General features: G+C 42.4%; 1 protein-coding gene across 3 annotated transcripts in view; it reads left to right on the forward strand.

The window, feature by feature from the left end:
* spdl1 (spindle apparatus coiled-coil protein 1) overlaps positions 1-19,717 on the forward strand; it is a 51,911-nt gene extending 32,194 nt beyond the window's left edge. For 2 of the 3 annotated variants that reach the window (XM_042339433.1, XM_042339434.1), the window contains exons 4-12: positions 1,544-1,738; positions 2,485-2,634; positions 3,641-3,739; positions 5,150-5,260; positions 6,611-6,751; positions 7,988-8,088; positions 9,134-9,321; positions 12,583-12,958; positions 19,337-19,717. In XM_042339433.1, the coding sequence (XP_042195367.1) occupies positions 1,544-1,738; positions 2,485-2,634; positions 3,641-3,739; positions 5,150-5,260; positions 6,611-6,751; positions 7,988-8,088; positions 9,134-9,321; positions 12,583-12,958; positions 19,337-19,499 (1,524 nt within the window). In that variant the 3' untranslated portion in view covers positions 19,500-19,717. The remainder of the gene's footprint in view (positions 1-1,543; positions 1,739-2,484; positions 2,635-3,640; positions 3,740-5,149; positions 5,261-6,610; positions 6,752-7,987; positions 8,089-9,133; positions 9,322-12,582; positions 12,959-19,336) is intronic. The other variant, XM_042339435.1, reaches the window with a different exon arrangement.
* Positions 19,718-24,913: the final 5,196 nt, after the last annotated feature.

A 24,913-nucleotide genomic window follows, 5' to 3' on the forward strand; every position in this document is an offset into this window, starting at 1 on the left:
GAGGGAGGGAGGGGCTGGATCGAGAGGAGGGAGGGAGGGGGCATGAGAGCGAGGGAGGGAGGGGGGATGGAGAGGAGGGGGCTGGATGGGAGCGAGGGAGGGAGGGCTGGATGGAGAGCGGGGGGGAGGGGGCGGATGGAGAGCGATGGAGAGGGGGGGGCGGATGGAGAGCGGGGGGGGGCGGATGGAGAGCGAGGGGGGGGGCGGATGGAGAGCGAGGAGGAGGGGGCTGGATCCAGAGGAGGGAGGGAGGGGGCTGGATTCCAGAGGAGGGAGGAGGGGGCTGGATCGAGAGCGAGGGAGGGGAGGGCTGGATGGAGCGAGGAGGAGGGGTGGATCGAGAGCGGGAGGGAGGGGGTGGATCGAGAGCGAGGAGGAGGGGGGTGGATCGAGAGCGAGGGAGGAGGGGCTGGATGGAGAGCGAGGGAGGGAGGGGGCTGGATGGAGAGCGAGGGAGGGAGGGGGCTGGATGGAGAGCGAGGGAGGGAGGGGGCTGGATGGAGAGGGAGAGAGGGGGGTGGATCGAGAGCGAGAGAGGGGGGTGGATCGAGAGCGAGAGAGGGGGGTGGATCGAGAGCGAGAGAGGGGGGTGGATCGAGAGCGAGAGAGGGGGGTGGATCGAGAGAGAAACAGTTTTTCCCTTTCTAACCTATCAAATCCCCTCATGATTTTGAAGACCTCTATTAGGTCTCCTCGTAACCTTCTCTGCTCCACCCCGCTCTCCATCCGCCCCCCCCCGCTCCCATCCGCCCCCCCCCCCGCTCCCCATCCGCCCCCCCCCGCTCCCCATCCGCCCCCCCCCCCGCTCCCCATCCCCCCCCCCCCCCGCTCTCCATCCGCCCCCCCCCCCCGCTCTCCATCCGCCATTTGCATATTAAATGTAAATGATTATTATTACTATACCAAATGAAAGGATTATTATTATTGATTTAGAGTAGGTGGGTCTGAGGTTAGAGAGCAAGGAGTGCGGGCAGTGGCTCTGCTTGATCCACAAGCCAGCAGTGTGAATGTTCAAGTTGTTCTGCAGGCTGGTAATGATCTGCTCTTCGCTGCAGTAACAACCCCATTTGAGCCTTGAAAGTCCAGATACAGACCTTGGCTGTTCAGTGTGTACCTTTTTATCGTGTTTACTGTATTGTTGGAAGAATTTGTAACTTCTTAAAGATGTGGTGATTTTCTCCTCCGTTGTGCTGGAGTTTTGCTGGAAGAGGTTAAGATTACTGAGATGATTTTGTTCCAGCGTGCAGTGCATCCCTGCGCACAACCCAACAGTATTGTAGAGTGATGGATGCATCTTGGGGGAGAGATAGCTGAGAAGCCCATCCACCAGTCTGAACATTCACAATTCTTGTCGGCTTGTGTTTTTCAATTGTTAAATTAAAGTAGTGTCTTTCCACACTGAGAAAACATATGGTTTAAGCTGCAGAATTGTTATGTCCTTTACTCCCATTATTCAACTCTGAAATTTATATTAAAAATAAATCTGACTGTGCTAAATGCCTCTTTGGGCTGTTTGTGAATGTGCGTGTCCACGTATTACTAGATGGAGAAGTTGAAGTTTGATCTGGACGAAGCTCAGCTCTGTGAGAAACAGCTCAGGCACAAACTCAAACACCAGAATGACCTGCTCATTTCCAAGAGTGAAGAGTTGCGAAGCTTGTCTGAGCGTGCTCAAGAAACCATGTCATCAGAAGTGATGAGTCTTCAAGTGGAGAACATGGAACTCGAAGCTGTGAAGGTGTGAAGTTTGGAATATTTCTATCCTTGTTTGTGTTCACTCATTTTATTGAATCTAGTTCAGAGTGGCTCAACCTATCATATTTTTTCGCCAGTTTATTAGATCTTGGCAGATCTTTTAATCCTAATGCCCTAACCTTTCGCAATACCCCTTTATACCTCTTTTACCCAAGTATCTACCTATCTCACTCTTAAATATCCCTGTTGATTCTGCTGCTAAGCTTTCTGTGGAGGAACATTCCCATCTTCACAACCATCTGGGTCAAGAAATGCTTTCTGACCTCAGCTCTAACTCTTGGCTCCGATTTTAAGTCTATGCTCTCCCTGTACTGGATCATTTTACCAAAGGATACAGTGGCATTTTAAGAACTGTCCTGATACTGTAATGGCTGGGTAGTCTGGGACAACTAAATCGAATGGGCTGAAGAATTTCATTGAAACCTCCTGTTTATAATAACTCTTATTGCTAATCCATAACTGACTACTACAGGTGGCATCCTCGGTTGTTCCCCCATAGATAGGGCTCTTGTTTCACTTCTACATACAATGACATGTCTGAGACTGTAATGCTCACTTGTAACCTACCTTATGGTACTTTGTGTGGACACACTTACTTGACATGCCACCCTTATTCTTATCAGTTCTGACGATCAATGTATTGCATCCTACCAAAGTCAGGGATGTCTAGCACTATCGCAGGATCCTTGGTTTGAAACCCTTTGCCGAGTCTGGTGTGTCTGGTTGCAGGTCAAGCTGCAGGAAGAATATAATGAAATGGTTTATCGTCACGAGCAGCTGGAACTGGCTAATGGTAATTTGAGACGTCACGTGGAGAGACTGGAAGAGGAAAAGGAGGATCAAGAGAAGGAGGCAGTTTCATACAGCAACTCACTGGAGGTGGGTTCACAGCCTGGTACTTCAACATTTGTTTATTGCCCAAACTCCTGAATCAAATCAACTACAACTTACAGCATATAGTGCCCTGCACTCTTCATGTAGGATAACGTCTTGGAGTCCTTCAGTACAGCTGAGTTGGATGTTGAGCTGGGGCTGGGGGTAGGGGAAGATAGATGATTATAGGAATGGTCAAAGAGGTAGGTTTTATGGTGGGAGGTGAACATGAATAGAGAAGGGGCACAGTGGAGAGTTCCAAAGGCTAGAGCCATTATGACTGGCGTAATGGGGGTAGAAGGTTGGGGTATGCAGAGATTAGAGAGATGGTGAGATGCCAGGGCATAGAGGGATTTATATACAATACAAAATTACATTTGCATAGCGCTTTTTACGTCGAGAGGACGTCCCAAGACGCTGGACAGTCAGGGATTTGGGCCTGAGCTGAGGATCGGGATCAGGGAGGGTGGAGTGTAAGATTTTGGACTCTGTCCTCTGGGGATGAGGAGCCAATGGAGCTGGGCAAAGGTGGAAGTGACAGGGTCACTGAGCCTGATGCAGGAGAGGACTCGAGCTGCGGAGTTCTGGATGATCTGCAGCTTGTGGAGGGAACAGTTGGGAAGGCTGACAATCAGGGAGCTGGCATTTTCGAGCCTAGATGTGATGTATGCGTGGATGAGGGTTTCGGTGGCCTGAGAGGTGGGGCAGTGCCGGAGCCGGGCAATGTTGCGGATGTGAAGGTGATAACCTTTAACTGAGTCTGGCGAGGATTGGGCTGATGGTCATTGTAGAGTTTGGTGCGGATTGTGTCTAAAATGAGCTTCAAGCATGAATATCAGGTGAGAACCTGGTCCTTAAGGAGGTGCTGCAATAAGAACACAACACCCAGTGAAATATTTACTCTCCAGTTTAATGAACAGAAGAATATTCGTGTATTTGTATGTATAAACATTTTTAAAATGTTATTTGTGTGATTTGTCCAGTGATCCAAATATTTTGTTTCCAAATCCAGAAAGCACGAGTTGTTAATCAGGAGCTGCAGATTCAGTTGGACCAGACCTTACAAGATGCTCAAAACCCCAACAGTAAAGGGAACTCACTGTTTGCAGAGGTACCGGAGCTATTTCCCAGGAGTGGGTAGCCAGTCGCTATTCTACAACTGTTGGTGTAAATCTCCTTTATATTGGTAACAGACTCCTTCTTATGAAATAAAAACAGAAGTCGCAGCAGGTCAGGCAGCAGCTATGGAGAGAGGAAAATTAGTTAATGTTTCAGGTCGATAACTTTTTGTCAGGTCCTTCTTATGACATTAGAATACATTAGAATATACAGCACAGAAACAGGCCATTTGGTCCAAATGGTCTATGCTGGTGTTTCTGCTCCACATGAGCCTTCTCCTGCCCTTCCTCAGCTAAGCCTTCAAGCATAACCTTCTATTCCTTTCTCCTTATGTACCTATCAGCTTTCCTTTAAATACATCTATCCTATTTGCCTCAACAACTCCTTGTGGTAACATGTTCCACATTCCCACTACTCTCTGTGTGAAGTAATTTCTTCTAACTTCCCTATTGATCTATTTGTGACTATTTTATATTAATGTCCCCTGGTTTTGATCTCCCCACAAGTGAAACATCTTCCCTACGTCTACCCTATCAAAACCTTCCATCATTTTAAAGACCTCTATCAGGTCACCCCTTACCCTCTTCAAGAGAAAAGAGTCCAAGTATGTTCAGCCTTTCCTGATAGGTATAACCTCTCAGTTCTGGGATCATGACCTTCTGTATGAGTTCCTAAAAGCATTCGTATAGAGAAATGACTGGTGTTTTTTCCAGAGCCAAGTCTTGGGGATCTCCAGAGTGTGTGTTGGTGTATGCTGGAGTCTAATCAGCTAAAACCGCCTAACTTCATTGTGCGGCAAGCTTCCCACGACTTGGCTGTATAGCACACTCTATGTGTTAGAGCTTTGGTTTGCAGATTTACCAGGAGCTGAGTGGGAAGATTCTCTGACCCCACTGATTGGTCTGCCACACCCAATTCTGCTCATAGGCTAGGCTGCCATCAGCAGTACTCTGGAGTACTGCGGACCTGCCGGGCTCAGAAACTAGACTAGAGACTGTCACAGAGGATTGACTCTGATATTCCATTGCAAGACCATGTAAGTCACTTTGTAGCCAGTTCAGACCTGATTAAGAATGATTTGAATTCATAAATCTTCTACACCTGTGGTTTAATGCCTATGAGCCTTGTGACTAGAATATCTTCATATTGACAGTGTCAGTGTGTGCTCACATAATGAAGCTAAGAGCAGAATTGTATACAGCTAACTAAGTGCCATTTTTTCATTTAAAATTAAACATCCTTGGATGTTATCAGAGACCACTGATGATCCCACGCGATGACCCAAAGTAACCTTTGGGTTCCCGGAACAAAATAGCTTCTTGGTTTGTATGGAAATGGTACCTACTTAATGGTTGGTTTACTCAACAAACCCTTGTTGTTTGCTTCTTTCCTCTTGATGTAGGTAGAAGATCGTAGGGCAATGATGGAACGACAACTGATTGGTATGAGAGTCCAATATCAGTCATTGCAGAAACAGCACGCATTCTCCCGCCAGCAGCTCCACAGAATGAAGGTACGGTCTGAAATCTAGCCTCAGTCCTCAGACTCTCCCCAGTAAAGCTTAAACTGAACGCAAAATACTGCAGATGTTGGAAATCTGAAACAAAAACAGAAGTCGCTGGGAACACTTAGCAGGTCAGGCAGCAGCTATGGAGAAAGGAAAGTGAGTCAACGTTTCGGGTCCATGACCCTTCGAATCTTAAACTGACTTGTGTTGCGCTTTTTTTAATATAATTCATGATAACCATTTCTTTTCAGTCAAGATGTTAATTTCTTCTCCTGAGAAATGATCTGAATGTTTTGACTGCAGCTTTCTGTGATTTCCTTAAAATATCTATACCCCACATTTACTATACAGTTATTCTAAACAAAATTGCTGAACTTAAGTAAACAAAAGTTTACTTAATGAATGTGCAGAAAGAACAAAGAGATCAGTGGAGTCCTGTAGCTCAGTGGTTAGAGCACTCGCTTTGCAAGCGAGAGACCTGGGTTCAATTCCAGGCAGAGGGCGAAACCTTGGGCAAGTTTCCTTACTCCACACAGAGCCTAATAATAATCCCTCCAAAACCAAAAACAATAATAAATTGGTCATTTTCAATCTACGACTGTTTGTGGGACATTGCTGTGCGTAATTGTCTGCCGCGTTCGCCCACAAATATACAGTAAATTCAATTTACAGTGTGTTCTGTGAAGCGCTTTGGGACGTCCTCCCGACGTGAAAAGCGCTATATCAAATGCAAGGATTATTATTATTAGTAAGCAGGTTCTCACTGCTGACCGGCACAGCACTTACAAACCTCCTCCAGTGCCGATCATGAGTCTCTGTATGCGGGTATCTGTGTACTTGCTTTATTTTGCTTTTAGAACATAAGAATTAGGAGCAGGAGTAGGCCATTCGGGCCCTCGAGCCTGCCCCGCCATTCGATCAGATCATGGCTGATCTTCAGACCTAACTCTGATTACCTGCCCTATCCCCATATCCCCTAATCCCTCTATTTTTTTTAAAAATCTATCCGTCTCAGCCTTGAAGAGACTGATAGATTTTTAAAAAATAGAGGGATATGGGGACAGGGCAGATTAGAGTTAGGTCTGAAGGTCAGCCATGATCTCTTACGTAGCTCTCGTGCACTAACTGCCCTGAAAGCCCTATTTTTCATTGTCTTTCCCCTGCAGAAATAGTTGCTGCGTCTTTGTGCAAAACCCTGTAGGCCTCACAGATCTGCATAGAATTTATTTTTCTTTTCAAACTCTTATTTGCTTTAATAAAAATCTAAAGCAGCAACCCGTTCTCTAATAATAACAGCTGAAGCCATTCATGGGCATGTCTTTCTGGCTATATCACACTGTCTTCTTTCCCCATTAGATGCAGATAGCCACACTGTTGCAGCTGAAAGGCTCACATTCAGACCCTGGCCAGTTGGAACGTCTGCAGTCGATGCTGGCACAGAAGAATAATGAGATTCAAGCTCTATTAGTAAAACTGAGACGCTTAGAGAAACAGGAGGTAATAAAAGCATGGAAGCTCTGTATTGTACTCAACATTTGAATCCAAATTGCAAAGAAGTTTACTGCACAAGAAGAGGCCACTCATCTGAACTCGTTCCAGTGTTCATACTCCACATGAGCCCCCGCCCCTCCTAATGCCCTCTCCTACTCCCCCATGCGTGCATCAAGTTTCCTCATAAATATTTTGATGCCAGTTTGTAACGGTGAGTTCCATGCCATTCAGCCCCTTGAGCCTGTTCCGCCATTCTAATAGATCATGGCTGATCTGTATCGCAAATCCATTTACCCGCCTTTGCTCTATGTCCCTCAATACCCTTACCTAACAAAAATCTATCAATCTCAGCCTTAAAAATTTGAATTGTTTCATGATTTCACTCCTAAATGTCCTAGCTTTGGACATTTAAGATTATGTCCCCTTGTTCTGGATTCCCCCACCAGAGTAAATAGTTTCTTTGTATCTATCTAATCAAATCCCTTTTTTATTTTGAACACCATTCTTCAGATGAGATGTTAAACCAAGGTCCAGTCGGTCTTTTCAGGTGAACGTTAAAATGTCCTGTAGCACTATTGGAAAAGAGAAGGGAGTATCTCCTGGCGAGCTAAATAAAATTGGTCAATCAACTTTATGGCTGTTTGTGTGGCATTACTGTGTGCAAATTACCGCATTCACCTGCAATATTCAGTCACTGCACTTTACTGTAAATCCTGCAAAGTGTTTTGAGATGTCCTCATGTGAAAGGCGCTATATAAAATGCAAGGATTCTTCATTATTTATATTTATACTCATTCAGTGAATTAATCTGGATCTCTTTGTAATCTTCTATGTAAAGAACATTATGAAGTGAAATAAAAACCCATGTTTCTTTTAAAAACAATTATTTAGAGGCTAAAAAGATTGGAATTAAAGTTTTGAGGACGATATTTCAGTTATGGGTGTAAGCAGAGCAGTGGGATTGAATGGACAAGAGCTGGTGTAGACTGGATGGGTCTTCAGTAAATTTCTATAATTCTGAGGTTGTCGGGACCCGGATGTGCTCTTTGGCTTTTACATATCTTAGCTGCAACTAGAGCGATGGCTCAATCATTCACTGGCTTCTTTGTAAATGATCCCCAATGAAGATGGGAAACCCCAGGTAGATGTTTATCTGACTTCATTGTTAAAGTGTAGAATTATCTCCATGACTCTTAGCAGGCTCTTCATAACCAGCTGTCGGATTTTTTTTGTCATTTTCAGATGAATCATGATCTTGTGGAGAATCACGAGGTTGAGGCTTCAGAACTTGGCGACAGCCAATACTACGTTGAATTGTTGAAGCTGCAACTGAACAATGCCAAGTAGGTTCAGGGTGATCATGGGCAGTGGTTCTCACATGTTTATATTCATTACAGTTTTAGTTTTAATCAAAGCCTCCTCTCTGAGATTGGAGTATCTTTATAGTGTATGGAGGTTTGATCAGAACATGCTACAGGTATAGTAAACAAAACACACTGATTAAACCAAGGATTGACCAGATTTGTCAGGTCGTTTTCTGGTCGTTTTCTTTAAATATACAGTACAAGTCACTTTGGGACTCCCTCTGATGTGAAAGGCGCTATATCAAATGTAAGGATTATTAATATTTTAGGTGGGTTTGCTTTAAAGGTTGAAGCCCTGAGAAATTGTTGCCAGCTTCCTGCATGCCAAATAATAATAATAATAATCCTTGCATTTGATGTAGCGCTTTTCACGTCTGGAGGACGTCCCAAAGCGCTTCACAGAACACACTGTAAAGTGAATTGACTGTATATTTGTGGGCGAACGCGGCAGCCAATTGCGCACAGCAATGTCCCACAAACAGTCGTAGATTGAAAATGACCAATTTTATTGTTTTTGGAGGGATTATTATTAGGCTCTGTGTGGAGTAAGGAAACTTGCCCAAGGTTTCGCCCCTGCCTGGAATTGAACTCAGGTCTCTCGCTTGCAAAGCGAACGCTCTAACCACTGAGCTACAGGACTCCACGTCCAGTGAGTCAGCAGCTCACCACCAATGCACAATCAAACTACTTATGCTAACCTGCTACCATAAGGAGGTTAGGTTGTGTGCTGTGAGGTCAGGAGCTTTCACAGGAAGTGACATTGATGTTGACCTAATGTCCCAGAAGTCTGACATGTGTTTAACATTGAAGACAGACTGGCTTGCTATGGGTTGGTAATCTCGTCGGGCATGCTATTGGTGGTTATAATGTGGGTTTGGAGATTAAGCAGCCCCAACTACTGTGTTCTAGCGGCGTTTTACTATAATTACACATTGGTACAAAATAGTCCACTTGAGGTAAACTTTTGACGGTAAACTGCTTGTGCAAAATGTGTGAAACTGTTTTGGACTTTCCATTTTATTAGGAAGGAGAGTAAGACTCTGAATGATGAGCTGTCTTTGCAACGTATGAAAGCTCTTGCAGAGAGCCAACGGGTCCTCGAAGTTGAACGTAAACTTTACAGCAATGAGAGACAACTGAAGCAATGTCAGAGTGAGAACATGAAACTTCGAATCAAACTGGATGAGATGAAGCTGAAATATGAACCAGAAGGTAATAATAATAATCTTTGAATTTGATGTAACGTTTCCCACTGCGTTAAAAAGTCTTAAAGCACTTCACAGGATTTTATGCCAAGACTATTTAGAATCGTAGAATTATACAGCACAGAAGGAGGCCATTCGGCTCATCGTGCATATGCCGGCTCTTTCAAAAGAGCTAACCAAATCAATCCCATTCCCCCACTCTCTCCCCATAGTCCTGCAAATTTGTCCTCCCCAATATCTATCCACATCTCTCTTGAAAGTTGTTATCGAATCTGCTTCCACCACCCTTTCAAGCAATGCATTCCAGATCCGAACAACTTGCTGTGTGAAAAAAATTCTCCTCATCTCCCCGCTGGTTCTCTTGACAAGTATCTTAAATCTGTGTCCTCACTGCTCACTGGTTACCACTTTTCCTAGCTCTGTATCATCTGCAAACTTGGATATTGGGCTCCCTATACCCAGATCCAGGTCATTTATATGGATTAAAAAGAGCAGTGGTCCTAATACTGACCCCTGGGGGACATCACTGTATACTTCCCTCCAGTCAGAAAAACAACCGTTCACCACTGCTCTCTGCTTTCTGTCTTCCAACCAGTTTTGTATCCATGTCCCTTTAATACTATGGGCTTCAATTTTGCTAACAAGTCTATTATGTGGCACTTTATCAAAGTCCTTTTGAAAATCCGTATATACTATGTCAACATCACTAGAAGTTTCCCTACTTCTGACTTTAAGCTGACTGGCCTGTAGTTCCCGGGTTTATCCTTCTCCCCCTTTTTGTACAGGGGAGTAACATTTCCAACCCTCCAGTCCTCTGGCATCATTTGTGGGCAAATATAAGGTAGTTATTTTCATGGATTTATCTAGGGATTCAAATGATTTTTTGGAAAGCTTGCATAATTGTTATAATTATAATCATTATAATAATAATCCTTGCATTTGATATAGCGTCTTCTCAGGTCATCGAGGCTTCTCAAAGCATTGCTGCCATTCTTTCTGGGCTAATTCACAGATGTTTCTTCCTTTGTAGTATATAATAATGCTTATCATGACATTGTGACATCTCAAAGTGCTTCACAAGATTTTACGGTAAAGTGTAGTGACTGTTTGAAGGCGGATGTGGCAACAAATTTGCACCCAGCAATATCCTGCAAACCAGCCATAACGTTAAGATGGGGAAGGAAGGTAAGCTATTCAATGCAAGTTTCCTTATTCAGCTGTTAGCTGATGGACTCCTGTAGGATACATAACAGTCTCTGTTACATTTTTGTAACTAGCAATGAACAATGCCACATTTAATAATAATAATACTTGCATTTGATATAGCGCTTTTCACGTCGGGAGGACGTCCCAAAGCGCTTCACAGAATATACTGTAAAGTGAATTGACTGTATATTTGTGGGCGAACGCGGCAGCCAATTGCGCACAGCAATGTCCCACAAACAGTTGTAGATTGAAAATGACCAATTTATTATTGTATTGTTTTGGAGGGATTATTATTAGGCGTTGGAGTAAGGAAACTTGCCCAAGGTTTCGCCCTCTGCCTGGAATTGAACTCAGGTCTCTCGCTTGCAAAGCGAGTGCTCTAACCACTGAGCTACAGGACTCCAAATTATGCTTTCTCATCATATTAAATGGAAATGCAAGGATTATTTATAGCTTCTCAAAAGTATGGGAATATTAGGATCTCCTTCGCTGGCAAAGACCTGTTCTATTGGACAATTATGATTAATAAGCGCCACGTTCTGACAGTCCATGTGTATTGATGGTTGTCTTAACTCCAGAAGTATTCATTATCTACTTTAAGCACTCAAAGTGACAATTATCCTGATTTGCAGTATCTTAAATTAGATTTCTAAGTCCTTAATGCACATTAACTTGATTTTGAGATAAACTCAGGAGTATTCCACCATTAACAGGTGCCAGACAGTGTACAGAGACTGCAAGGCCAGTGCCTCCAGATGATTACACAACAATTATACTTTTTAAAGTCTCCTTGTGGCACCTCTTTATATCATGCTAACAGAGCATAACATTTATCGGTTTAAAAATTAGGCACGCTGTGGTGATTGGTTATTAATAGTTGGTATTGAATTTTATAATCCTGCCTATGTCTTATTCGTTCGTTCATCACCTCCCACCTCGATTTTTTTTCCAATGCTTTCCTAGCCTGTCTCCCCAACTCCACCAGTAATAGATCCAAATGATTTAAAACTCTGCCGCCTGTGTCCTCACCAGGCTGTGTACGTCCATCACCAAGTTCTTGCTAGGCTCCACCGGCTCCCTTTTGGACAACAAATCGATTTCAAGATCCTCACTCATTTTTAAATCTCTTCTTGCCCAGATATCTCCTTATCTCTCTGATCTGCTCACCCCTACACCTTTGCTCAGGGGCTTATGTCTTCAGCACATGCCTCGTCCCCTTTGTTCCACAGTTGACAGCTGTGCTATCAGCCTCTATGCTCCAAATCTCTGGAACTTTCTGTTTCAATCCTTGCCCCCTCTTTTCCGCTCTACAAATCATACCTGAATACTTTCCTCTTCAACCGTGCCTTCGGTTGTCACCACCATTTTTCAGCTCTTTTTCAAACCGCACTGCTATTGATACTGAGTACTCAGTACTCTGATGCTACCCTTTTTGATATAAACACAAGTTCTTGTTGTCTGTTGCTTTCTTTGCTCCCACAATACGTATTGTTGGTAACAACTGCTTTTTGATTCCCAGTGACTTTGTTCTTTGCGTCTTTTACATTATTAGCCTTTTGAAATTTTAGTTTCTATAGTTTCCTGGTGCTAAACCATAAGATTTTATCTAATCTTGGTTTACAGAGATGCCCGGTATGCACCTGCTTACTAATTTAACCCATGAGCAGGCATTTATTTCTCATTTGTGGATGTTGTAGCTTATGGTTAGAGCACTCACCTTGCAAGCGAGAGGACCTGGGTTTGATTCCCGACCAGGGCAAAATGTTCTGCAAGTTTCCTTACTCCACGCGTGTCTATTTACATAGCAATAAGTAGGAACCCGGTTTTTAGTCAATTGATGGATCACTTGTCCGGGGGTAATAATCCCTTCAAAAAAAAATAAGAAGAATTTGGTCACTCACTCCACGACTGTTTGTGGGACACTGCAATTGGCTGCTGCGTTTCGCCCACAAATTATTCAGTCAATTCAATATATTCTGAAGCGCTTTGAAACATCTCGAAGACGTGATAAGGCGCTACATCAAATGCAAGCATTATTACTATTATTACTGTCAAATTCCAGAACTTAAGAACCGGTCACAGAACCGCAGGAAAGAGAAGCTTCCAGTTGAGGGGTCTGAAGAAGCTCAGCAAACAGCCAACAAGACTCCTACAAGTGGAGCTCCTGCACTTGGCCTTCCTCCACCTTCTGAAAAGCTGGTGGAGACTAGAAAAAGACAGACAGATAAGCTACACGCTGAGATTTCAGTTTCTCCCCCAAATCCAGCCACTCGAGCTGTGCCTGTGACTGAGATTCAAGTACCAGAGCCGGAAACTGCCTGCAACCAGCCATCTTCTAAAGAGGGAAAGAGGGTGCGGATCATGGAAGAATCGAGCGATGTACAGGTTTTCTCTGAACGAAGCAACGCAGAAGTCTCCAGGCCGTGCCCCTCGCCCAGGTCAGTGCTTCGCTTTCAGCTTTTGCCCAGAATTCCCTGCAGACCTGCCGCATTCTTCCTCTTCTGCATGAACTGCGCTTTGTACCTCGTTTTCACTTTCTTTGGTTTGATTCTTGCCGTTGTCCCAAAGTTTGGACTCTCGAAAGCCTATAACAAGACTAGAATGTTTTTAACCAAGAAAGGTACCTGAGTGGCATGAAGTTTTTTGTGTTTCTAATTTCATATTGCCTCGACTGATGTAAAAATACAAAGTGAGTGCTGGCATAAGGTGATCCTATGAACCATCTATTGGTTACGACTTACTGCCAGTGCAATCTTTCCTTTTATTTTCCTTTCTGTAAATGCTTTTTCTGTTTGGCATGTGCCTGAGAAAGATGCCATCGGTGTGTAAAGAAGTGGACTGAAACCAGTGTTCTGCATAATGTCACCATCTGCCCCATTTATTCCTGATTTGTTGCCAGTCACAAACTAGTGCTGGTTTAGAATAGAATGTTCCCAGTTTATATATAAGAATTGATCTAATATGGCATCATACTATCACCTGATTGTGACAGTCAGGAGCTTGGAGGCACAAATACTCCATGTTAGCATATAGTGCACTCAGATGCCAGTGTTCAGGTGATATCAGTGCGACAGCTTTAACACAACCTTAATTTTAAAAATCAAAAGTGCTGCTCGTTTTATTAAGGAATTTGTAAATATTACTTAGGTAACTCATTTACAGTGCAAAGTCTCCCAACAATTCGAGAAACTTACATTTTGTCTTTCTGTCCTGGTCTCTCTCACTTTCTTTATAACAACTTTAGATTCATGCAGTCTCCATCTGGCTAAACCTTCACTTCAAAATAAAGCTGCTCATCTGAATGGAAATAACCTGCTGATAAACTGTCTTGACTGCTGGAATGCTGCGTGCACTGTAGGAGATCAGAATCACTTTGCTATGCTATGCCCTACTTGCTCTTTTCACTAGAAATCTAATGTATCATAAATCTAACATCAGTTTTCTCACTTAATCTGGCTGTTTGACCTACACTGACATTCCATATTGGCAGGCTTCCCAAATGTTTAGTAACTCCAAATTAAATGCTTACAATATCAACTGATCAACTACTAATCAGGACATCAGTCATGGTTTCACGTACAAAAGGGTGATGCAGGCTTTGTTTTGTCATATATATGATAGCAGAATAGCAGGTGTAAATTGTTTTAAAACCAGGACCAAAAATATGTGGATCAAAGTACATCCATCACTTTTAAAAACTGCTGACATTCATATAGCTCCCTTCAGCGCGGTGGGGCTCGGACATTGCACAGTGGCCAGGTTAAACGTTGAGTAAGGCGCAGGTGCCCATAGACACAGTTGAAGAGGTAGGTCTTTAGGTAGGATTTAAAGGTAACAGGGTATAGAGCCCAGGAGTTAAGGGCTTTCTTCACCCGCCCTCCTAAAACCACAGAGTTGATGAGGAACTGTTTCCCCCTGGCCTGTTGGGGCAGTGATGGGAACTATCCAATTCTAAGTAACCAACGTTCGATTGTCTCAGCAATGTAAAAGGTGGAGAGGGTTGGTGGGTATTGATTATTGGGTACTAGAATGGTGTTTATATCAGCAAGGACCATCTGTCACTGTTCTCTGGCAACTTACAATGTGTCATGCAGTGAAGTTCCTTTTAGTGTGATGAACTTTCATCAAATACAGACTGTCATCTTTTCTAATTAACATCCGTCTTAATCCTTCCCCACCCCCAATAAAAAAAACCTCCATGGGCCAAAAGAGGTTTGGAGTTTAGGAACAGAAGGCCATTCTGTGTCATTACATACTTCAACCCTTCCCATTCCTTCCATATCCTTTAAGCCATTGCACACTTTCCTTTGTTTTGAAAGAGGTGTTTCTTAGTTGACAAAATACTTTTTCAAAATTCATGTGTACTCAGCAGCACCTCTGTGTGGCCAAAGAAGATATAGAATAGGTTTCCAAGTCCTGTATATTGGTTATTTTGCTGTATGTAATCGGGTGGGCTTTACTAGGTCAGGGCAAACTGAGGCAATCTTAACAGCAGTCTACACCTATATGTAAACCAAAAAATAACCCAGCCTTCCACAACAATATAAGCAAACTTCCTTCCAGCTTGTGACTTTAAGCCTCACGCTACTGACAACATATTATTCCCCTTTTATATTCCCTCCTGCTAATTCCCTAGATGGCAGGTCTGAATTGACCCCTGAAATCCCTATGCTACATTCCCATACAGTATGGGAGTCTGGTTGTTACCTGCCTTCTTAAAAGGGCCTTGCATTCTTTGACAGGATCCTACTGTCCACGCCTTGCAAGGCCACACTCAATCACAATCATTCCCCACCCCTCTCCCCCAACCAATTACTAGATTCTGGCAGGTATTGCTTGAATTCTGATGTAGTCACAATAAACTTAAAACAAAGAACTTGCACTTATTTCTTGAGATTGTGGCATTTTCAAGTACTGATATTGTCTAAATGCCATCATGATATTTATTTTGCTACTTGCAAAAATGATTGTCTTGCACCCTTCACTTCTTGCTCACATATGAAAGTGATGCTCTTTATCTTCTATTTTCTGCAGAAACATTTGTTAAACTTTTCTGTCTAATCAAGAAATACTTCTATACAATCTTCTACTTTTGTGTCTTCTGAATCTTCTACTTTCCATTGCCATACCACTAAGTGTTAATTTGATCTCACCAATATCTGAGTACTCTACAGGAACTCCTGCTTTCTGGAAATCTTGAACCAAACCCTAGATAAAGGAAGAAATTTCAGCAAATAGATATTTCTAACACTTTCAAGTGAAGGGAATAAACATCTAAAATAGCAGAAATGGTGGGGTGGGGGGCAATTATGACCCAATTTAACTAATTTGTTCAATAGTCTATTAAGACCAGGAAAGAAACTAAGAGATTAACAGCCTTGGGAAGAGGTGAAAGAATGAGAACGCTAAGGAAAGTTGGAGTGGGGGAAATGAAAAGTAACAGAGAGAGTGAAAGAAGCTAGGACAAAACAGGCAGAGTGAGCCGGACAATGGAAGGCACTGTTGTGTTGTGCGCAGAAGAAGTGATGGCACCACAGGAAGACCGAATCAGAGAACGTGAACATTGATTTTGAGTCATGATAGAGCTGAGAGGTGATGAGTGTAAACCGATGGAGAGAACTGTTGTTAAGACACATGATTAGTAGAAACTGTTGAGTGTAATGAAAAGCAAGACGGCAGAGGCCAGTGATGGTGGGAGAGAAAACAATGGAGACATTAATGCAGAGGGAAATGGAAAAAGTACAGGAAGAAAGTGAAGGGATGGAAAACTAACAAAAACATTATAAAAAAGCTTTATGCAAACGTTAGTTGAATGGAAGCCCTGTCACTGCTGGTAACGGGGTGAGCCGGAGAGACGGCAGGCACAGCACCATTCTGCAAGGCAGTGCACAAAGGTTCATTAAATTGCTGAACCTCCTCAGAATCACTGCAACAGATGGCAGCTGCAAGAATTTGCACCTGAGCAAGGGGTTGGGATCAGGAGGGTGTATGAGGGTGACCAAAGGTGTGGTCAAAGAGGAAGGTATGGAGACGAATTGCAACACTTTAGGCGGAATTAAGAGACATGATTAGTAGCAAATGGAGAGCAGTAACATATGGCCTGGGAGCATTATTGTTTTTGGAACTCTATACAATACAACTTATATTTCGGTAGCGTGTTTCACATCAGGAGAATGTCTCATAGTGCTGGCCTCCTCTGGCTGGCCATGAGCACTAAGTGCAGAGTGGATTATTGGAAATATTCCACTGACTCTGTGCCGATGTCACAGACCTTGATTAGTTCACAGACAAGCAAGCCTGAGCAGGTGAAGGTAGAGAGGAGGTGAGTTGGAGAGGCTCCAGGATGGAGTTGCAGAGAGAGGGGGCAGAATGGCTGAAGGGGTGGATATGGCAGGGGACATGAAGCAGGTGAGTGTTCCCTGAGTGAAAGGAGCAGCCAGGTTGAGTAGCGTTTGAGGTCACAGATCTGGGGTAAGTCATAGTTCAAGTTGCATCTCCCACATTTTGAAGCCAGTGAAAGATGCCCATTGTACAAGGTGCCAAAAGCTGTAAACAAATCTTATTTTGACTTCTAATATCACTTTCATACTGGGTCTCCTTTAATGGTCCAGGCACATCTTCTAAAACACCCCAATCTGCAATCAACACTCACATTTGGAGCTTCCTTCTGGTATTCAGTGGTGTTTCTCACTCCTCTGTGTTACTGTCCAGGTACAGTATCCGATGAAATCAATGTTTATTTCAGCTCTTCCTTAAAAAGGTTGTAAAAAATCTTGGTGTGAAGTGGAATCTAGACCAATGTCCATCTTGATGAACGTAAACTGGTGAAAAATCAAACCACTGAAAACATTTTCGCTCTGCTTCAACCTGCCATGGTACAATCCACATGGTTTTATTGTGTAAAACACAATAAAATCTGTCACGTCAATCTTTACTATATTTCTCCTGCATGACTTCCCCTCTAACTAATTAATCAGTGTGTTTCGGTGTGGAAACAAGGTTGTTGTATACAAATTGCAACTGCTGTACGCCTTGTGCCCTGGCTCAAGCCTCCACCGATGCTGCTTCTCCAGGTTACTCTTAGTTGCAACATTAATCCAAACTGGGATTTTTTAAAATACACTGCTGCATTTTACACTCAGCCAAATCCAACTTGAAAGTGATGTTTCACCATGCTCCAATCCTTGGAGTCTCAGATGTGGTATTGACACTGGTACAGTTCATTTCTTTCTAGTATTTAACCCTTTGAATACTGAGTAGGCCACATCACATTTCTTATGATTAATTGACAACACTCAGTGGTAACTTTTAGTTTTCAAACTTGCTTACAGTAATTAAAAGGGTTAAATCATTGTTTTATTGTGGATTCATTATTTGTTCATCTTATTAATAGCCATGTAAATTGTCAGTCCAGTATACTATGGATTTTTCTTTACACATTAGCTAAATGTTTTCTGAAGTGAAGAGTTAATCTGTGATTTACTGTAATTTCATGACAGCGTAGCATCCACTCCTCTTCACTCCCCTCATCCCATGGTCCCTCAGTGTTTCAGTCTATGGTTTATAGGCTCTGCATTCCTAGTTGTTTTAATAGCACATGTCTGTGACTATCTCCAAGTACTTAATTCTCACATGTTAAATCTTTGTTGAAAATAGGATTTAGATTCCATTATCAATTGAAAGACTCAGTGGTGAAAGACTTAATGCAGCAAATATCTAGCTCTAAATTTCCAGCGTTCCTATTCTAGTGAAATCTAATAACTGGATGTTGGTACTGGAGTAGGATTTTATTATTTTAATATACTGTAGTTACAATTTAAATTTGTCATATTTCAATCGGAACAAAAGATCATTTGTGCATTTTAATCAAGTGCTGAATTGAGCACTGGTTACATTTAGGATTTAGGCTGGTTCATGAAATTATAATCATTTTGTGAGGTTGGAATATATTTTGGGCATGGTAGTATGTGTGTGTAAATGATTGATTTGTAATTGCTATAAGTTATATTTTTTAATGTTTTGTAGACTGACCAGCTCATGTATTTATCCAACATTTGAAACAGTTCAATAACAAATGTTAGTAACCACAGAATAATCCACTAAAATTCATAAACCTTAAGCGATTTCTACCACAGTGTGAACTTGAATCATTATTGTGGAGTCCTGTAGCGTAGTGGTTGGAGCACTAGCCTCGCAAGTGAGATGACCTGGGTTTGATTCCCGGGCAGGGCGAAACGTTGGGCAAGTTTGTTACTCCTCTGTTTACCTAGCAGTAAGTGGAACTCCTTTGTTAGTCAATTGGCGTATTGCTTTTCCAGAGGTAATAATTCCTTCAAAAAAATAATTTAGTCACTGAATCCACAACTGTTTGTGGGACACTGCTGTGCACGATTGGCTGCCGTGTTTCGCCCACAATATACAGTCAATTCACTTTACAGTATATTCTGTGAAGCACTTTGAGACGTCACAATATCAAATGCAGGGATTATTATTATCAAAAGTATTTCTGTTAGTGGTGAGTGGGAAACAGTCGAGCAGATTGTACAGTTCAGATTTTTATATTAGGTCCCCACTTAAGATGACCTCGCTTCTTTCTCAACACAAATCCGATTACTATGGTGGACTCAAATTTTAAAGCCTTCAGGAAGCTTAATTGAAGCTATTTGCTATAACTTTAGTCTCATCTGAAGTGTGACTGTGAATATGTGATTCGGAGGGAGGGAGCGAGATTGATGTTGGATAAATTTCTGTGCTTTGGTCTGTTCTGAATGATTAATCCCGTGAAATGGAAGATTGTTTGAATGCTCTGCCTGTAGGCTGCCCAGGGCTGAGGTCAAGCTACAAATGGCAGAGGAGAAGGTTGTGGAGAAAGAAACAGAAGAGCTTAAAAGCGAAAACAAACTCCAACGGCAGAAGTTCAGCCCAGTCATCCACGTGTCGTCGCAGGCCCCAGCTGAAGCTCAGTGTGCTCAACAATAACCACAGCCTGGCTGGTTATCAAACTTTATCTGGCCAAGACGTAAATGTACCTTCAAGATAATTGTAAATAAAAGCTGTACAGTATTCTCCATATAAGCCAGTTGGCTTTTGGTACAGTTGGAAATCTAGTGATATATAATTTGCTTCACTGCATTTCTTTATGTTGCCATAGTGCTCCGGGACACTACCCCGTGCGAAGGGCGTTATATAAATGCAAGTTGTTGTTGTTTGGTTGCAGTGTGTTGAATATGGAATTGTGTGTGTGTGTGTTACTCGAGGGCAAGAAATGAAGGAAGAAGACTTCTCTGTGTTCAGAATATACTGATCCTTTAGCTTGGCTTTCCAATTCTAAGTATTCATTTTGGGGAGGAGTGAATGGTGCACAGAATAAGTGTTCAGCTATTTAGTTCCACAGTCAAATATCTCAGAACGCTACTGCTCAAATACTAATATAGATATGGTGGAGGCTTGGATCCTAACTACAGTATTACACAACTTGCAAGTTAATGTCTTATTTGATGCAGGAGATGAACTTTCTGTTTTAATAACTGAGCAATGCTTCTCTTCACCACCCCCGCCCCCACCTCCAGCTCCACCTTTCCCAAGCCTTTGCTCACGACATGTGGAGTTCTGTAGTGCAGTGGTTAGCACACTCTCGGTTGGCTAGCATCAACTGAGAGTTCCCAGGGTTCAATTCCCAGGCGAAGCGAAACACTAGGCAAGTTTCCTTACTCCACATGCCTCTGTTTACCTAGCAAGTAGGAACCTAGCCATAAGATAGTCGATTGGCAAATCGCTTTCTGCGAGTAATAATCCCCTTTTCAAAAAGAAATAATAAAAAATAGTTTCCCTCAATCCATGACTATTTGTGGGACACTGCTGTGCATGATTGGCTGCCGGGTTTCGCCCACAAAATATTCAGTCAATCCACTTTACAGTATATTCTGTGAAGCACTTTGAGACGTCTCAATGACATGATAAGGCGCTATATCAAATGCAAGAATTATTATATATGTCTCCAGCAACACTACGTACAATCAATTGATAGCATCCTTTCATCAGGCCTGTGTGGTTACTGTAAAGTGTGGGAGAGCTTCTGAATAACTTGGCCAGCACCTAAATAATGTTAATAATAATAATCCTTGCATATGATATAGTGCTTCGAGACATCTCAAACCTTGGCTGTGATCTGGCCACTGGGGAGTCTCGAGCTCATATCCTGGTGCTCAACAGTGCAGCAGTTTAGACCATGAGTGTGCCATTCCTTTCCAACATTTCTTAATTCTTCAGGGAGGGGAGGCAATGTATAATTTTGGTTACAATGAGGGCAGGCAGTGCCTTGCCTGTTTAGTGCAGGGTGTTTGCTGCTGGTTTGATTTTTAAAAGTAACAAAGCGGCATTGCTGGCGAGTATGAGGGGGTTGTGGGAGATGCATGTTATTTTCAATATCCAAAGCTGTATAGTTAACCTGCTTAATCTTAATTGTAGTGCAATTTTGTTTTGTAATGTTCTATTTGAGAGGGCAGTGTAAGAAAACAGACTCGGTTGACCATGTTTTGGCTGCACAACCCTTATCTGCAGGTCGGGAACAGTCCCGAGTGAATAAGCTGGTGCTTTACTAAAGTGTTGATATAGATAGAGCCTAGGAACTGCTTGCCTTGTTCTGAATAGCAAGTGGGAAGAGAAAGAGGAAATCAAATTATTGTAGAATTCCTTAAAAATCATGATGAGACTATGTAATGTGTTGCTTAAAAGTAATGAGGACTAAGATAGCAAAAAGAGACTGGGTTTCTTGTGATTGAGACACCAAATCCAGCAACATTATCTGATCATATAGTGCAGTGTATGTCAAAGAGCCAGTGACATGTCCATTATCTCACTATTATAGTGTAACTACTAACTGGATAGAAACCTTACCCAAAACTGCACATAGCAAATACAGGGATGAGAGACTTGCATAATATTCATCACAAAATTTCAGCTTCTCTTTCAGTGTGACATCTTCTGAATAGTATTGCAGCCCCATTACTCTGACCATAATGTCAGTATTAAACATAATATACAGTAATCTACACGTCCAAAATAATTGAGTTTTCTTCTTAACCCTCAACGTTTATGGTTCTGTTGAATAGGACTAACCTACCTGCATTTATCATTCAAAATTTTGTATTTGTCTTAGTTTGTATACTGAATAACTCCTATGTAAACAGCTTAAAAAAATAAAATTAAAAACAAAATTTGTGTTTGTTTTCTGCTTTCTAGGATTGTGTTATAATTGTCTTCCTGTTGAAGGTACATAAAAAGGTTAAAGGAGTAAAAAGTAGACTGCTCATTTCTAGCTGATCTGAACTGTGGAGTTGTGCACACTTGTTTAAATTGGACAAATTTCAGATGGTAGCACTCTCGCCTCTGAGTCAGAAGATTGGGGGGATAAGCCCCATATTGGGACTTTGAGCTCAGAGTCCAGGCTGACACGGCATAAGGTGTGCAGCATTGTTTGGAGGTGCCATCCTTTGCATGAGACATTAAACCATGACCCTTTCTGTTCAGGTGGAAGTTAAAGTGGCACTATTTGGAAAGAGAACGGAGTTTCTCTCTCCTGGTGTCCTGGCCAACAATCTGCAGACAAAACTTGTCACCCACTTTATGGCAATTTGGGATGTTACTGTGTGGAAATTGTCTGCTGCTCGCGCTGACAGCACAGTATCAGCTTTGACAGTCAGGGCCAGTACATGGTGTACCTAGGTTGGGTACAGCTGTGACAGCAGGGAGGCTGATCCAAGTCTGTGCTTGTACAGCGTAAGGTACAGACTAACCCTGTAACCCCCTGCTCGTTAGTGGCTGAACCACACAAGTTATGAAACTGTATTCTCTGCCAAATACAGTCCACCATTTACAGGAAAGCGTGAGCAGCGCTTTGAAATGTTTTGATGATGTGATAAGGCACTATCAAATGCGTGGATTAATCTTATTGGAGTTGGTCTGAGCTGATCCATTCCTTTTTGGATTATCCGAATGGTGCATCACTGTTACCTGTGGTCATTGTAGCTGTACGCATACGGTTCATTCACACATTCAACATTAGTTTCATGATAAATCAGTGATTCAAAATCTCATCTGTGATTGTCGGATAAAGGACGCTGATGCTGAGCTCAAAGCTGTCGGTGAACCCCCCCCCCCCCACAAAAATTGAGGTATTTAAGAGGAAACTTGATGCACACATGAAGAAAGAGGGCATCAGGAGAGGTGGAGGCTGGTGTAGAGGATAAACCCTAGCATAGGCAAGTTGGGCCAAATGGCCTGTTTCCGTGCTGTAATCTTCAATGTAAAACCTCAGAACAGCAGAAAGTTTAATGAGAATCCTACTAAATGAAGCAGTTGTCCAGTTAAGTCAGTGTTCAATTAATCAGGGAATTGTTCGTTTCCAGGTTTTTCTTGATTGAATTTTCTTGGTTTATGGTATAAATCAAGAACATTTATATTGTTGGCCACCACCTGAGAGAAAACATTCCTTTTGTCCAATTGTTCCAGTGAAAGCAGTTGTTTATTTCAGTTGTATGTCTCCAGACAGTATTTCATTGAATCATAGAATCTTACAGCATAGAAGGAGGCCATTCGGCCCATCTTCCCTGTGCTGACTCTTTGAAAGAGCTACCAACTAGTCTCACTCCCCCGATCTTACCTATAGCCCAGCAAATGTTTCCTTTTTAAGTACCTATCCAATTCCCTTTTGAAAGCTATTATTGAAACTGCTTCCACCACCCTTTCAGGCAGTGCATTCCATACTGAAATGACTGGGTAAAAAAAATTCTTGTCTCCCCTCTGATTCTTTTGCCAGCTATCTTAAATCTGTATCCTCTGGTTTCCGGTCCACCCACCAGAGGACTTAGCTGAGGCGAGGGCGGAGTGGTAGGACTTGGTGCAGTCCTGCCAGATCTGACGGTGAACCGTTAATCTGGATTTGCGCCAGGTGCGTTCGGTGGAGCCCACCTGAGATCTGAGGGAGCGGAGGTGGCTGTTGTACCAAAGGGACTTGTGTGAGTAGGAGACGGTGCGGGAGATGATGGGGGCAAGTGTGTTGAGGATGACCGAGAGGGAGTTGTTTAGAAGGGTGGCCGAGGTTAGGTCATTGCAGGAGGAGGGCCAGAGGGTTAGGAGTTCTGATGCCTCCAGGGCAGTGAAAAGGACATGGAGGGGAATTTTTATCCAGGCACGATAGGAAATGCACCGGGAGGCCGGGAGGGTGATGGAAGAAGTAAGGGAGGTGAAATAGTGATCTGAGATATCTTTGTCAGTGATGGTGGACAGCAACTTTCTTGCTCTTATACTTTATGCTTCTATTTATAAAGCGAAGGATCCCATATGCATTTTTATGTTTTTTCGACTTGTCCTGCCACTTTTAAACATTTGTGTATGTGAACAGAGGTCAATATGTTCCTTCACCCACTTTAAAATTGTACCATTTGTCTTATATGATCTCTCCTCATTCCTCCTCCCAAAATGGGTTATTTCACACTTCTCTGCATTAAATTCCATCTGCCGTATGTCTTTCCATTTCACCAGCCTGTCTACTCCACCTACAGTCTGCTACTATCCTCCTCACTGTTTACTATGCTTCCAAGTGTTTGTGTCATCTGCGAACTTTAAAATTTTGCTCCCTATACCCAAGTCCAGGTCATTCATTTATATTAAAAAAAGAGCAGTGGTCTTTATATTGACCTTTGAAGGGACACCATTGTATACCTTTCTTCAATCTGACAAACAACGATTCACTACTATGCTCTCCTTCCTGTCTCGCAGTCAATTTCGGATCCATGCTGCTACTGTTCCCTTAATCCCATTGAAGCATTTGAGATGAAATATTAATTTGTTTATGTACCTTAGCTTGCTTACTTTAGAATCCAGACAAGGACCTTTTTCAGTCCCCAATAGTTATTTATATTTTTTGGGAGAAAAATGTTTCTGAAATGCAGGACTAAACTGAGGTCAGTGTGTGCAAATTGGGCTGAGCCATGATGCTGTTTATCGCCCATACTGTTTGTAATAATAATTATAAATAATTATCCTTGCATTTGGTACATCTTGCATTTTTTTATGTATTTGGTATTTTGCCATCAGGTGGAAGTCCCAAGGCACTTCACAAGATTTACTGTAGAGTGCAGCTACTGTGTTGTTCCATACGATGACAAGCAAAATGGTAAATGACCTTGGCACTTTTGTGTCAAGTATTCCTGTCTTGGTCAAAGCAGGCTGACATTGAGCATGTTACAAATGTTAAAATATTTCCAAAATATATTTCAAGTTTTTTTTAAAAAATACAACTTGCATTTATATAGCGCCCTTCATGTGGGGCGGCATTGGGAAGTGTTAAAAGTACCTTTTAAAACATAAACTATTAGGTCTAAGTGAAAAGA

This window comes from Callorhinchus milii, unplaced genomic scaffold (assembly GCF_018977255.1).
Source record: "Callorhinchus milii isolate IMCB2004 unplaced genomic scaffold, IMCB_Cmil_1.0 Scaffold12, whole genome shotgun sequence".
Taxonomy (NCBI): domain Eukaryota; kingdom Metazoa; phylum Chordata; class Chondrichthyes; order Chimaeriformes; family Callorhinchidae; genus Callorhinchus; species Callorhinchus milii.